Here is a 16,621-nt window from a genome sequence, read left to right as displayed (position 1 = left end):
TGCTCAGCAAGAAGTGTCCACCCCTCCCTCGTGCCAGACAGCACTGCGCGCTGAGTCCTGGTTCAGAGCTGGCTAGTGGTCTTGTCCCCCGGGACCAGGGCTGCTGCCCACGTGCGCCCTCTTTGATGCCAGCCAGCCCAGCTGCACGGAGAGTCTCGCGGAAGACATGGGCTGCCTGCCAGCCCGGGCCTCCCAAGGAGCGGGCTACCCCGGCAGCACAAGGGTTAACCTCCCAGATGCTACGCGAGAATCTGCGGCTATTAATACCCCGCGCACTGGTTTATCTGACAGAACAAGCCGGCTGCTCGTGATGTGTGTGCTCCTGGGTGCCAGGGCGCTTCCGCGGGCTCACCCGGTGCCAGGCGCACTGCTGTCTGCCAATTGGGACACACCCTGTGCCGTGTGCTGGAGGGGCGGCTTGTGCCCACCACCTGTCTATGCTGAGGTCGAAGGACAGCCGTAGACAGGGGCAACCTGTGCCCCTGGACACTAGAGGAGAAGGCAATGCCAGGGCATCCAGACTCCAAACGATATTAGAGAAGTGAAGCCAGGCACTTGGAGTGCCTGAGAATTCACAAGAAGAGCCAGAGAAGTTGGATGCTCACTGAAGAGGTGGAGGAGTTGGGTTTTGGCTGCAGAGCTGGAGGAGTTGGGTGCTGGCTGAAGTGCCTGAGAAGTTGGATGCTGACTGAAGAGCGGGAGAATCTGGATGCTGACGGAAGAGCCGGAAGAGTTGGGTGCGGACTGAAGAGGCAGAGGAGTTGGATGCTCACTGAAGAGCCGGAGGAGTTGGATGCTCACTGAAGAGCCGGAGGAGTTGGATGCTCACGGAAGAGCTGGAGGAGTTGGATGCTCACTGAAGACCCGGAGGAGTTGGATGCTCACTGAAGAGCCGGAGGAGTTGGGTGCTGACCGAAGAGGCAGAGGAGTTGGATGCTCACTGAAGAGGTGGAGGAGTTGGATGCTCACTGAAGAGGTGGAGGAGTTGGGTGCTCACTGAAGAGGTGGAGTTGGATGCTCACTGAAGAGCCGGAGGAGTTGGATGCTCACTGAAGAGGTGGAGGAGTTGGATGCTCACTGAAGTGGTGGAGGAGTTGAATGCTCACTGAAGAGGTGGAGTTGGATGCTCACTGAAGAGGTGGTGAAGTTGGGTGCGGACTGAAGAGAAGGAGTGGCTGGGTGCTGGCTGAACAGGTGGAGGAACAGTGGTGTATCGAAACTTGAGGGCCCCCCTGCAAAATACCTATTGGGGGCCCCCTCGTCCTGGACCTAGTCACGGGCCTGCCACCCGTGCACAGTGTACTGTGCTAAGGGGGCCCTCTGGAGCTCAAGGTCCCCCGACACCACGGGGGCTGCGGGAGATTTTGTTACACCACTGCGGAGGGCTGGGTGCTGACTGGAGAGCCAGAGATGTTGAACGTTGAACGGGAGATGGAGCTGCTAGGTTCTGATTGAAGGTCCATGGTTTCTGGTGCTGACTGAAGACCTGGAGGTATTGGGTATTGACTGGGTGCTAGATGAAGAGCCAAATGTGTCAGCAATTGACTAGAAGTGCTGTTGGTGTTGGGTGCTGAAGGAAGAGCCAGAGGTGTCGCTGCTTACGCAAGAGCCGAAGATGGCGTGTATTGACCGAGAGAGATCAGTGCTGTTAAGTGTAAACTGAAGACCTGGATCTGTTGGATGTTGATTGAAGAACCAGAGATAACCGGAGCAACTGGGCGAGGCAATAACTAAACTACGTCCTTGGCCTTAAGAAATACTGACCATTATTTGTAGCCCCAAATAACCCATCCACAACCCACAAAAGCCACTTTACTGGCAGAAAGACTAGCACGTTCCAGCTGGTGCCTGGCATTCAGGCTTAGTGATCTGGGATCGCCAATAGACCATCTAAAAAGATCACTGATAATTTGAGCACAACACCAAGTGAATCTTTTAATGATAGATTTGTTGTTACCATAACTCGTTGGTACTTATGCACTTGACCTCAAGAAGATAGAAAGCTTAGCAGGCCTTGCTTGGTTTGGAAGTCCATCGTGGAAGCAACAGAGGCAAGGCCAGGAGGCCAGGTAGCATGGGGCCTCACAGCAGCTGTCCAGGAGTAGGGACCCCTGACCCGGCAGTGAAGGGCATATGAGAACAGCAACTGCCCATGGGGTCTCATTACTGACGCACCAATCTAATGCATCGTGGGACTGAGGAAATGGACACGTTCTGCTTTGTGTGCTTCCCACGAGAGGAGATGGAGCCACTGCGGACCAACAGGTTAGTCATGGTGGGACATCATCAGCTGCTGAGGCTCTTTGGAACACCCTAGTAGTCAAATAGCCTATGACTGAATTTCTCCGCCACACAAAGTAGTTGAGGTGCAGTACGTCAATGCTGTGAGGAGGGCTACCATATATACATGGCCACTGGAATTATGTAGTTCTACGGCTGCAGCATTTTCCAAGCAATTACTGATTTGCCACATAATCCACCATCTGCTGCATAATCTGCAGATTTTAACAAAAAAAATTAAATTGATTGATGTGTTTGCGTGTTAAACTGGTACTAATGAGGAGAAACATTTTTCCGTACAGTGTTAACATGACCAAAAATGACAAAATAATTAAGTAATACTATCTCAAAATGTGCTGCATTGTGCCACATAGTCAACCCTGTCGCATAATTGACCCTTCCCTGCTGCATAATTTCAGGAGCCCTGCCTAATGTTGTCGCTGCTGTGCACATTGTTTTTTAAATTTCTTTTTTATTGGAAAAGTGGTGCAAAAATTCAAATAACAGCAGCAAGCTTATTCCAAATTCTAAAAAATAACCAGAAATAATTCATGATATACATAAGAAATACCCTTATTTAGCAAAAAGAAATAATTCAAATTATTGGTCTTTTGCAATTTCTGAGAATTCCAGTTGGGTAGACATTTGCATATATGTGATCTGCTGTATGTGGTAGTTTTGGGGTCACTGTCACTAAGAGTTAACATTTTTTCAACACATGTGATATGGAATCAGTAATGCTCCTGTTGCAATCGATGCTCTGTGGTTGCTGTGCAGTGGAGTTTGTGCTGTTGAAGGAGTTGTTCAGTGCTTTTAGTGGACATGTACTGTGTGGTACAGCATATCTGTACTTCCCTCATTTGGAAGGGACAGTCCCTGTACTTCTCAGCACTGCTGCAATATATTTATTGGGAGAGTACCAGTACTTCTCAGGAGGAAACATGCAATGCTTAATTTGAGCCGGTGGTCTCCAGTGCTCGGCACTGGCTTTTAATTGTCACACTGGCACTTATGACAGTATGCCACATGGTGGTGGTGTTTGTCTTCTTTAGAGATAATCACAACACCATTGTTACTACTTCATTATACATTAGAAATGACTAATACCTGCCAACTAAGCAATTCTTATAGTTATAAAGTCCTAGAACAGTCTGAATTGTCACACTTGTATGAGTGTGATGGTTAGCAGTTGCATTGGTAGTGCCATTAGCAATGGTGGCAGGAGCAATGGGTGGTTCAAGCTACAGTGACCTCATGACAAGGGCACTAGCACCTTCTTATTTAATGTATGTTTTTCAAATTAAGCCCTAAACGCATGTACTCTGAATAGCATAGACCTACACTTCAACATTTCCATTTAAGGCACTAGTGTCATTTGGGATCAGTGTCTCCCACTTGAATCTTTTAGTGTACATTTGAGCCATCGGTTGCTGGGTGGCCCACCAGCACCGGCACTTATCTTTCCTCACCAGGCATATCCTGGGAGTAAGAGAGGGAAAAACACACAAACGGGAAAAAAGGAGGAAGACAAAGAATGAAATCTCGTCGCTAAGGGGGGAAGCAGGACCCTGTAAGAGTGAGATAAAGGGGCAGGGCGTGTCTGGTATTCCATTAAAGAGGCCTGAGGTGGATTCAGGACTTCGCAGCCTTGGTATTGGTCTCGCTGCCTTTTCATAGTGACAGCCACAGGCTTCTAAGCAGCATGTTGGGCACCGGACCTCAATATTATACAAATTAAGCACTGTGTAAGGTACAGTGCAGCCAGTGCTGCGGGTGGAGCCGCACTCTACGGCCGCTTGCCTCTGCAGCGCTTTTCGCCTCAGTGACTCCCGGCCGAGGAGCTGTTTGTACTAATGACAGGAAGGCTGGGGGAGCTCGGTGACACCAGCAGAACAAAGCCGCCTTCTTTTTAGCTTTCAGTGCTCAGGCACGACTTCCAACACCCCCTCTCCACCAGATTTGTTTTTTAATTTAAATTTGTTTTTTTTTAATTTAAACATTTGTAATAGGAAAAAAACATAACACAGTCCAGTCATTATGTTTAAACGATTTAATATGGATGCAGCGGGTATGCGTACGCAATTGCTGTGCCTCGAGTTCTCCAGACTGTAAATAAGACCTCACAGTCACTTGACAGAGGGAGAAGGCAGGAAGGCCGCAAAGGTTAAGGTCATGTCATGACCGCTGAAAGAGAGGGCGTTCTGCGCGTGGCATTAAATGTTCCAGTGGCTGCTTTGCCAGTCTTAGTTGTTTTTGCTTTTGTACCAAGTGCTTGAGCGCAGTTTCACACCTGCTCGTCTACTGAACTGACCCTACAGGTGTGTGAAGGACCACATTTTTATTGAATTCTGGGATACCTCATACCTACTACCTGGCTCTCGGTGCGTGTCTTTAGTACCTCTTACTTCCCTGTGAAAGAGAGGATGGTAGTTGTGTCCCGTGTTGCTGTTTTCCAAGTGCTATGAGTGTGCTCTCTGCATGTCTAAGGGTCTCTCCACTTCATCATAATGTGAGATTTAGTTAATGTTTCTAGGGTGTCTGCGTAAGAACTGACAACTAGTTATGGGGAAGCTGAGAGATGCCCAGTGAGACCATCTTGCTTCTGGTTGGATACTTTTCCACTATACACATCATGGATGGTACAATAAATGTACAAAAGAAACATCTAACTTCCTTCCTGAAGTCTAAAATTCGTCCTAGTGTTTACCTGTGAGATGAAACAGAGGTAACACTTCACTGCTCTACTGAAATATGTTATTTCAGTTGAGTTGCAACTAGTTCGAGCGACATTGGGCACATTTTACCTGCGAAATAAGCAATATATCAGGACTGTATATGTCATGAAAATTGAATAAGAGAGCATATATTGCATACAAAAGCCAATAAGTCAGGAAACTGCTTGGAGCAGAAAATGATGTTTGGCCCTGGCTTAAGAGTTTCTGAAAGCATTTTCTTCTCAAGCCAGTCTCCCAATGGCAAAACATCTCGGAATGAATACATGTGCAAAGTGATAACAAATGGGAATTTCGCATAGTGTGACTTTTGCAAGATTTCTCCTGTGCAATAAAATGTTGGCTGGGGCACAGTAGTAACATCACAGAGCTTCATGTCAGACCAGTGGTCACTGTGACAGGCCAGCAAATCAGTCAGCAGACTTACAACAGTTTCTCGAACAATACAAGGCTTCGATTTTCTGTGCTACTTCTTCTGATTTTTTCCATCTTTTTAATTCACTATCGTTAGCCGGAGAAACATCACAAACAATTCTAACCAAAGGCCTGTTTTTAAAAGTGACTTAAATTAAATTCCACTTCTTTTGACAGCTAATAATTGCAAGTGTTTTGTAGGGTTAACCACAGTTATTTAAGCTCCTCCACCATTTAGCACAGGTATCGTTAACCTTTACCACAGGCTGAGCTGGGTAATGCATATACGTTCATGGAACAAATTACAAGCTCCATAGTCTACTGTTTATTTTTACGGTATAGATTTCACTAGTATTTTACATATCATAAGCTAAAGCAAGGGACTAGGGTTCAAAAGAGAGTTCGGTAGCAGTGATTGGGCTACCATTTGCTGAAAGATCAATATTACGAATGTTGCTATAAGGACAGGTACTGTCCAGTACTGAGGGCCAGCACTTCTTTACTTTGCAAGAGAGAGTGCCTGCACTTCTTTAGTTTGCAAGAGAGGGTGACAGCACTTCTTTAGTTTGCAAGAGAGAGTGCCTGCACTTCTTTAGTTTGCAAGAGAGAGTGCCTGCACTTCTTTAGTTTGCAAGAGAGGGTGCCAGCACTTCTTTACTTTGCAAGAGAGAGTGCCTGCACTTCTTTAGTTTGCAAGAGAGAGTGCCTGCACTTCTTTAGTTTGCAAGAGAGGGTGACAGCACTTCTTTAGTTTGCAAGAGAGAGTGCCTGCACTTCTTTAGTTTGCAAGAGAGGGTGCCAGCACTTCTTTACTTTGCAAGAGAGAGTGCCTGCACTTCTTTAGTTTGCAAGAGAGAGTGCCTGCACTTCTTTAGTTTGCAAGAGAGGGTGACAGCACTTCTTTAGTTTGCAAGAGAGAGTGCCTGCACTTCTTTAGTTTGCAAGAGAGGGTGCCAGCACTTCTTTAGTTTGCAAGAGAGGGTACCTGCACTTCTCAACACTGCTGCTTATATTTAATGGGAGTGTACAGCCACTGTTCTGAAATTACATAGGTCTTTTGATTGTTTGTATGTATTGTCGCTCGGTTGTGTCTTTGCAACTGTTTGTGCTTTACATATGAAACCAAACTTATGCCCCCTCAAGGAATTTGGCCTTCCACCTCGTTTTCTGTATATGATTAGGAAGCTTCTTAGTGACTTGCAAACTTTAAAACATGCAGTGGGGTAATTTATTCTGTGTAATACAATCAAATTTCAAATACGTTCTAATGCGTGTTTCTGTGCTATGGCTACTTTGATGTAACACGCACTGAATTATTTGTCATTTTGTTACAGAGGTGGCAATCCAGACAATTTAAGTGAAGAACCGAGCCACAGCCGAACAAGAGATCTTAGCACACATTGAGTCAGCAAAATCCTTGGCTACTGTGACATGTTTGGATGGTTGGAGGGAGGTGCAGGGGATGGAGGAGGGGACAGAGTGGCAGAATGAACCAATGGTGATAATATATTGGCTGTATTAGGCTTGTCTCCGGCATAGTCCAGTAGTGCAGGCACTCTAATGACTGCCCGAGCCCAACCTGGTTTTCACAAGAACCTAGCACAGTCTCACCCATCTTTTCTTCTTCTTCTCTTTTTCTCCTTTCCAATTTCTCACTGCTCCACGGGCCAAATTTCCTTCCTTGTGTATCCCTCACGGGCGGTCAACTATCTTCCCATCCTCTATTCTGCCCCTATCCAACCACAGTCTAAGGTTCTTTCCCCTTCATTTTTTACCTATTCAGTCTCTCGCTTCTGCCCCTTGGTGCCTCACACCGCTCGCTCACAGCTCGACCCAGCCTGTTTTTGATTCGAAGTTACTAGAGGACCTTGGGCCAGGCTAGAGCCACTTTCAGTGCACAAATTGAGAGGGGGAGCTGAGGCCAATGTACACATTCCTTAAACTTGACATTACAACACTAAAGAGTGCGGTAGTTCAAGATGAAAAATAACCTTTTCTCCTATTTGGGAATTCAAGACCAGGCCCTATTTGGACGTCATAGGAATTCTGTCAGATTACCAGAGAAAAACAACCTTTTGGAAGAGGAAGCCTCACACACTGTATGTGTCATGCTTCATTATGGGCAACCTCTCCCCACCCTGGTAGAACAGTGCCACCAGGGCAGACTCAACCTACTGATAGATTCTAACAAAGGAGGGCATTCCTAGATAAAGATCACTAGACAAATGGTGGGATCCAGATAAGTAAAAAATACTTTGGGGTACCCAGGTAAATCACCTTTAATTTTGAGGACCACAGGTATATCTAAAAACATCAATGAGATGGCAAGTGGGAGCAATGGCTCAGACCATGTTTATGCTTATATAGTTAGCTTGCTTAGGTCTTAGATCCCTAGTAGACTGGTGAATCCTACCTGCATTTAGGTACATTACACCTGTAGAAGCAAAAATGTATAAAAATAGATTTTAAAATTCTGATTGGAGATCCTGACACTAACATGCAGAGCCAGAGTTGTCTCAGTGACAACTGCACAGCACGCCACTACTAGACATATGTGATAAGTGGGCAAACGCAAATGCAGAAAAAAGATCACAGACATATTTAAACAATCGAAAAACGGTTGTATGTTGGAACCACACATTCGGTTGCATTTGGTTGCAATGCACATCGTTACCACAAGTGCACTACAATGAGAATGCCATTACTACGCACTACGTTACAATGAATTATGTTGTAAAAGCATGTGTTTTAAAGGCATATGCGTGGTAAAGGTCCCAGCGCAACTTCCTCACGAGTCATTGTAAAAAATGCCCCTCCCTCACCCTGAACCCTAACATTGTCCAACCCTTTCCCTGCCTGGAGCCCTGAAATCCTGCCCTAATCCCGAAAACCGACCCCGCCCTCAAACCTAACCCCACCTCCTCCCTAAAACAGTACCCTTCACCCTTAAGCCCAATCCACCCCCTGAGCCCAACAAATGTTTCCCCCGCTCTAAATTCTAACCCCCGCCCCTCCCTAACACAGTACCTCCCGGGTCAAAGCCCCCCAAGCCTGAAAACCATCCCGCCCTAAAACCTAACCCCCACCCCTCCCTAAAACAGTACCGCCACCCCAGATCCATTCCCCCTCCCTAAGCCTGAAAAATGTCTGCCCCCTCCTTAAAACAGCACACCCACCTCCAAGCCAATCCCCCTCGCACTATGCCCGAAAACTGTCCTCACCCGCCCTAAAACCTAACCCCCGCTCCTCCCTAAAACAGTACCCTTTCACCCCTGGGGCCAATTCCCCCTGTACAAGGCCCAAAAACCATCCCCACCCACCCTAAAATCTAATCCCTGCCCCATTCCCTAAACAGTACTCCGCGCCCCTAGGCCCTATCCCCTCCCACACTAAGCCTGAAAAACGTCCCCACCACACTAAAACCTAACCCGGCCACCTCCATAAAGCAGTACCTCCCCACCCCCAAGCCCAATCCTCCTTACCGCAATTCTAAGGCATGTCACAGCTCGTTCTGAGGAAACTGAATAATCTTTCTGTTTCCTCTAACAACGCCAATAGCCTTCACCATCAATACCACGCATAGCCCATACCATGCATACCATTGCAATCGTAACGCATGCGTGGTAAATGCTAGTCGGGGAAACAGCTGTGTTGTAATGGCTGTTTCCTTTTAAAACTATTTTTTGAGCAATACTGCTCTATTCCTTGCCCTCATTTTGAGTGATACCAGCTCCCTGGTCTGGGAGGGGATGATGTTCTCTGTAGTCCCACACGAGTACAGTAATTTGAAAAAGGAGGGTCAGGAGGGTGCAGGAAAGGATTCTATCATATGCAGGACCAAATGTATATCATGTTTTACCTTTATAGGTGTAAAGTACCTATTTCCAGGTAGGATTCACCTGGGATTTTGGTTTCACCAAGTTCTGCATTTGGCGATTAGGCAAGTCCACTAGGGATCCTTGGTCCTGAAGAATGGCCAAGACCTATGTGGGCTAAGGATAGGGGCATAAATATATTGGCTTAGGGAGATGACCTGAGCCTTTGCTCTCACTTGCCATCTCATTGATGTTTTTAGTTATACCCGAGGTCCCCAATATTAAAGGTGATATACCTTGGTACCACAGGTATTTTTAACGTATCTAGATACTGCCATTTGTCCAGTGATCTTTATCTAAGGACTCTGTCCTTCGTTCGAGTCTAACAGGAAGTCGAGTCCGCCCTGGTGGCACTGTCCTACCAGCGTGGGGAGAGGTTGCAGATGAAGAAGCATGACACATACTGTGTGTGAGACTTCCTCTCCCAAAAGATTGGCTTACCCACGTAATCTGACAGAATTCCTGTGATGTCCAAATAGGGCCTGGGCTTGAATTCCCAAATAGTAGAAAAAGTCCTTTTTCATCTTGGGCTACCATACCCTTTTGTATGTTAGTGACGAGGTGAGAGACAGTCACCTGGCTTAAGCCCGGCTACAGCCTTCAGTGGCTCGGCCACCTCTGATTTATCAGTTTAGTTAAAAAAAAAAAAAAAACTGAAAAACATGATCATCATTGATTTGGGAATTCAGTGGAGTACCCTTCAAGGCTGTGTTGCCACGCTTTACAAGGCAGGGCGATAAATAGCTAATTCATTGTCAGGGATTATGATGATTTCATTAGGAGCTGATTTGGTTGCTGAGTGCATTACAGGTAAAGTTAGGAGACATAGCCCCGATGTTGACTTACTGATAGCGGAACATGTCGGCCTGAGACCTAATTCTAGCGTGCATACTTGACCCGCAATAAGTGATCCTGTGAAAATCACTTCATTTTCTCTTCCTAAGTTCCTTTAACTGCGTCCTTTGGGATGACGTAAAATCAGACAAAAGTTCTGATTACATGAAGGTCAGAGGATTATTAACTGAAATCAGTCAACACCAAAAATATTAGTGCAGCATTTTTCAGGATTCCATATTTCCTCTTAAAAATGGGGAATTCCATGTGGAATTAGTGATTTCTGCATCAACATTTTCTCTGGCAAAATCAAACAGATCTGATTTACCAAAAGGTAATAAGGCAAATTTGCAGGGTTACTGTAGTAGTCCACATTCCTAATCTCCGTGCGAAGAGGCTTGCACAGGGATCAGAATTTACCAGCCCACTTGCAATCAGGATCATACTGTCAGAATTAAATGCGATATGTTGCAACTGGACATATATGTGCAGGTCCACTGCATACTCTAATGTTTTCAACTAATAATCAGCGATTTTCAGACATAAGAAAATTGAGTCACAGGTGGGTGACACAATGTTCTTTGGAAACGCAAATGAAGTTTTGCATCAAAAAGTATAGCGCCGGATTGCGTCATTCCAGAGTGCCAGCCAGGTGCCAAATTTATGGAATCCTGCAAGCCGGTGCAAAGGGTGGGCTAATGTCTGGGAAATGGATGTTAGCTGGTTGGGGGTGGTGGTATGGGGGAAGTGGGTTTTGCACCAAAAAATGACGCTAGGCTGGTTAGAGGCAAAAATAATGCCTTTAGCCAGCCTTGTATCATTTCCTGATGCGAAACCATCCATACCACATGACTCCTGCCTTATAAAAGACAGGAGTCATGTCCATCACCCCAATGGCCAGCACAGGGGACATGGGTCCCTTGGGCATGGCCATTGCACCCAGTGCCATGTAGAGGGCCCATTTCAGGGCCCCCAATGGCACTTAAAAAAAAAAAAAAAGGACTTACCTCTACTTACCTGGGATGGGGTCCACCATCCTCTGGTGTCCCTCTGGTATGGGTGGGGCTGTTCATGCGGCTTCAGGTGGGCACCTGTGGGCTCTTTCCATGGTGTCTGACCATGGAAATGGGTCCACAGGCCCCCTAACGCCTGCCCTGACCATGGCGTTAAATACTGGCGCTAAGCAGACTTAGCACAATTATTTAGGCCCGCCTCCCCCGTGCACCATTTATGCACAGGAGGATAAATAAAGTGCTTGGGGCTTAGAGTCATTTTTTGGATGAGAACGCCTACCTTGCATCTCATTGACGCAAGGTGGTTTCACGCATCCCAAAAAATACTTTAACTCCTATATTTTGACGCTAGACGAATCTAGTGTCAAAATATAAATATGGAGTTACGTTTGCGCTTAATTAGCGTAAAACAATTACGCTAATTGAGCGCAAACAAAGTATAAATTTGGGCCCTAGTGCTTACGAGCAAGCGAGGTAATCGGTCACAGTTCAGGCCTTCCGGGGCATGGAACTGGTATAACGAAACAAAATATCTTTTAACATAAATATAATGTCATTAGTATTCTTTGCAATAATATCACCTAGCTGGAGGTAATAACAGAAAATATTTTGTAAACGATATTTAGGACAAGATATTTACGGAAGAGTACAATTTTGCTAACAGTCTTCTGACAAATAACCTCTTCATCTGATGTCCACCGATTTCCAGGCATAGCTAATGGATACACTACGGTGAAACCAGCCCGCAATGGATGGAAACAGTACCTAGATTAGAGAACGAGACTCTTTACCTTAATTCGCCAGTAAAGAATTAATACGTTGCCTTGAAAAAGCCCAAGGGGCTGTACACGAAACTTGTTGACTGCTTTCTAAGAACCGTAAAAGTATGTGTACTCATTTATGCAAGATAAAGACCTGTAAGTATACTATATTATTTATAAGATCTACGAAAGAGCGTTCCAGCCTCAGTACATAGAGAGGAGTTTCTCCTCTCAGACCACTCGACTCGCTAGGTGATCACTTTATATTATGGATCTGGATTAGCCGAAGCCTAAAAATGAAAGATGTTTCCAGGTGAGACTCAACATAGTGTTATTTTGGTCTGGCCACAGGATCCTATTTCTCTACGCACACTTGCAGTAGTAGGCTTTTATTTCACAAATCTAATCAGATTTTTCAATCTGAATTTTTGAAACTGAGACTACACCTCTCAAAGTGCATTACTTTGTTGAACGTAAGACCCGGACTGAAAATATGGTATCCTGGTGAGATGTAGCACGTGGTCATCCTATTGTAGATGATAAACAGAAGAAGGTAAGCTGCTTCTATCCGACCTGAGATAGAAGGTCCCATTCTGTTTACTGGAATCGTTATTGCCAAGGTGGGCACAGCCTCTGCTTAAATGCCAGCCGGAGTCAGGGTCAGACAGGAGGTCAGAAGTCAGTTTAAAGGTCAAGAAGGAGGATCATCTCATTGATGTCAGCATGAAGCAGTGGTCTTTAAAAGTCTAGGTGTGGTTAGCATGTCTGTTATGGTCAAATGTCAGGATGGGGCAGAGGTCACATGAAGATCAGAGGGCAAGGAGTGACTTTGGCAAAAATATTTGGGGCTCCTGATTTCTTTGGACCTTGAACTCCAGAGGGGGCTCCATTTCCCTCCTCGCACGGTGCCAGGAGGCTCACCTGCAGTGCGTTCAGCAAAGGGAGGGGGGAGGGTTCCTTCAACTTGCTGAAAAGCGCTTTGCTGCCCGGCCGCCCCGAAAAGAATAGAGGTTCCGGTCTGGGCAGCCGCTATTTAAGCCCCGAACAGTGCCCTTGGGGCATGGTAGGGGGGATTTAAAAAAATGCCATAGCCCCCATTGGGCCAAAGTTTACTACCCCCTCCTTCCGCTTCCGCCCTGTGCCCGGTGTTGGAAGGGGGGAGGGGGATCGCCTTGAGGGGAGACCACTTCCGGTCCCTCTCTTTTGTTCCATTTCGGCGTGCTTTTCCTCGAGGGCCTCGGTGGGGTTTCCGCTCCGGACCCACGAGCTCCCTGTGGGTGCGGGCCTTCGCCCATTTCCCTAACAAGCTGTTGTTTGAAGGCATCTGAAGTTTTGGTTTTAAATTGTTTCTCAAACAATTGAGTCGAACTTTCTGTTTTCACTAATGGTAAGCACTCCTTGACGCCTGAGTCGCATGAAGGTGGGAAACGAAAGGAGGGAGGCCCAGGAGCCGCGAAAACCAAAAAATCGAAGAAATGACAGAAAATGGCTAAGGACAATTGCGTTCGAGACAGGATTGATAACTTATGTAAGAATGAGAGCAAATATTAGCCCCCTTATTCTAGTGCCCCTAGCTCTCCTACCAACCATGCAGTGCAGAATCAGGGTCAGAAGAGAAGTCCTGGGATGTTTGTGAGATCTAAGACGCAGGACCAGGAGCCCACTACTGCTGCCCAGAGTTCTACATCTCCAATCCTCCCCCCTCCCTCTGCTTCAGCACTGCTAGATGGGTTTGGTGGTGGGCTTCATTGCAGTAATCATTTTGCCCACTGTACTCCAGACAAACCGGTTATTGACATTGACCCAGCTGGTGCTAGCAACAGCATTGCGCACTCCTCCTCGGAGCTCATGGTGCATGGCAGCCCCGCCATGAAGGAGGTTTCTCTCACCTCTCTAGTTCAAGACCTGAAGGAGGAAATTGGCATATTAAAATCCTTGGTTACCTCCTTGAACTCCACCGTGAATCAGCTCTTAGCATGCGGCAGGTCCCCTGCAGTTGCCCCGTCCCAAAGGCCGTCCATGCCTCCACTTCCAGCACAAATGGCTTCTTCTACATCAAGGCGCCCCTCCAGGAGAGACACAAGACTCCTGTCCTGAGGCCCAAAGCTCAGGGGGCTGATTTGGAACATGGAAAACATCAGTACTCCCACTACCCAGTATTTGTGCCATAAGGTCAATCCCATTAATACTCAGACTCACAGGGGAGAGCGCGATGGAATCCCAAATATCAGCACCCACAGACGTTCCAGCGGGCACCCTCTTCCTGGTTTCATCACAATGACTAATATATACCAGAGGGCAAGGAAGGTCATTGTCAGGATCTCTCATATGCTTCAATGGGGGACACATTTATGAGGCAGCATTGACTAAATTATGCAACAAGGGACGAAAAATGATGTGGTATAATGTGGCACATTCTTTGGAAGTAGTTTTGTGTTGTTTTGTTATTTAAACACTTATTAATACTGATCCAGCAAAAGTTTAAGCTCTTTAGTGTCAGATTATCATCTGAATGCAGGATGAAGAACTAAACATTTGCTAGCTAGTCTTTGTAAGGGGTCTGGCTGAGAGGCTCCACCATGGAGCTTTAAAAAAAAACTTTATCTGTCAACCATTACAAAGGTGAGAAAAATAAGAAAAAGTGGGTTGGCTAGTGTGAGGACCAATTGTCAAAGTGAAAAATCTCGCAGTGAAAACTTAAACTGATCACTCGTATATAAATTACAAAAAAAAAATCACCAACAGCAATTACTCTAAAAACCTATACACAAGCTGAAAAACTGTCCTCCAGCTACACCTATAGGGAGTTTATTTCCAAATCACTTTAAGGATGAGTGAAAGTATTATCCACACGACCAGAACAACATTTTTCACATATCTCTTTACAATACTAACTGTGCGGAAGAACACAATGTTACAGATCACATCATTACAACATTAATACACAAAATGGTGCAAAAATGATAGTTTGAGATGTTATCTCCCCTCTTCCTATGTGTATAGGTGTCTGCGGCTTGTTTCAGAAGGTGAGTATAAAGGCCACAGTAGGAGGTCGTCCAACACATAGAAATGTGAAGTATGAAGGCGGTGCAGAGGTGCGTTGTACACGGGCCCCTTCCGATGAAAATTACAAGTGAGAACAGGGCCTGGTGGATTTACCCCGTCTTCACATGGCCTGTCATTAAAGGGGGTCGCAGGGAACCTGCTCCTTTCTCCCTGGTATAAATCATCATCTCTATGGCTCCTCGAATCCCCTCCCGGGATTTGTTCTTGTAGGACAACCAGTAATGAATGTGTAAATGATTCAGCGCTAGCTTGGGCCGATTGATTGGAGAGCCGGCACATCCCCAAAGCAGCGGGGATTGCAGCTGGCTTTTGTCACACGCCCACCAACCACCCACACCCGGCAGGGTACGCCGGAGCTCCCAGAAGCTAAACCAAGACACAGGCTCTTACCTCCCATCGCAAAGTTATTGAAATAGACAAACACATGACAAAGCACATTATTATAGGGACGAACGAGGACAGACAATGGAGAAGCCAGAAAAGTAAAACACCCTCCACTTTGTACCGCGTCCATCAGGGCCGGCGCTAGGCATGGGAAGAGGTGTCCAGGGCCGCACTCTCTGTCCACCAACCTGGGACCCCGCACCAGTGCGACTCAGCCAGGACACTGTACACCAATCCACTCCTGAACCATGCCTGTCCAATTAAGAGAGGGGAGTCTCAAAGCGATTGTTCTGGGGGAAGGGGCGCATCCTGGGCCTTGCAGCCATGGTGTAGCAAGAACAGGGGGGGCTCATATAGGCCCAGTTTCAAGGAGACACATTCTGCAGGTTTGTCTTGCAATCAGGCCTCCTGCCCTGCTGCCTATAGGAGGCGCCACAGGACACCCACTGCCCAGCAGTTTTAACCCTCTCAGCCTGCAAGCAACTCTCACACATTCAGCCCTTTCTGAAATGTTGAGAGGTACTTGTAGGTGGCTGAGAGGGGGGGATTTCAGCTCAGGAGGATTGTGAATACAGAAGTTCTGGGAGCAGGGCCTTATTGAGATGCAACTAACAGCCCTGAATTTGTCACCTTGTATTTAAATTAGTGGGGCCTCGCACAATCCATTTTAGCACGGGGCCCCCAAAATCCTAGAACTGTACCGACATCCATAAATGTGAGTGGGGGGTGAGGCAAATGACCCAATGACCCCAACGTTCATTCGGGTAAGTCAAGAGAGTCCAGCAATCGTTTGGGAGATTGCTCCGCCTGATGGAATTTGAAATCCTTACATTTCCTTCCTTCCTTGTTTCATCCTACCATTCCTTTGTCCTTCTTCTCAACATTCTTTTTTCTCTCATTTTCCATCTTGCTTTTTTTCTGTACTTTTATCCATCGATCCATCCATCTTGTCTTATCCATCCATTTATTCTTCTCTCCATCTTTCTTTTTCACTTTGCCTCTCTCATTCTCCTGTTTTCTTCCTTCTATCCTATTTTCATCCATCACCTGCCTATTTTTCTTGCCACCCACCCAGTCTTCTCTCGATCTTCCCTTCTTTCCACCCACTCACATATTAATTGATCTGTCCACCCATCTTACTTAACTTCTTTCCGTCCGTCCTTTACCTTTTCTCTCCAACATCCTTATCTCTGCAAACTATCACAGATTCTCCTCTCCATCCACATTTCTCATCATTCCTCCATCCTCGTTTCCACTCATCC

General features: G+C 46.4%; 1 protein-coding gene across 1 annotated transcript in view; it reads left to right on the top strand.

Annotated features, from left to right (window-relative positions):
• Positions 1 to 282: 282 nt before the first annotated feature.
• SBK1 (SH3 domain binding kinase 1) overlaps positions 283 to 16,621 on the top strand; it is a 401,362-nt gene continuing 385,023 nt past the window's right edge. The window contains exon 1 of the mRNA XM_069210338.1: positions 283 to 2,265. Coding sequence (XP_069066439.1) covers positions 2,183 to 2,265 — 83 coding nt within the window. The 5' untranslated portion in view covers positions 283 to 2,182. The remainder of the gene's footprint in view (positions 2,266 to 16,621) is intronic.

This window comes from Pleurodeles waltl, chromosome 10 (assembly GCF_031143425.1).
Source record: "Pleurodeles waltl isolate 20211129_DDA chromosome 10, aPleWal1.hap1.20221129, whole genome shotgun sequence".
Lineage (NCBI taxonomy): Eukaryota > Metazoa > Chordata > Amphibia > Caudata > Salamandridae > Pleurodeles > Pleurodeles waltl.
Note: the sequence above shows the minus strand (reverse complement) of the source record. Positions and strands in the feature narration are given on the sequence as shown.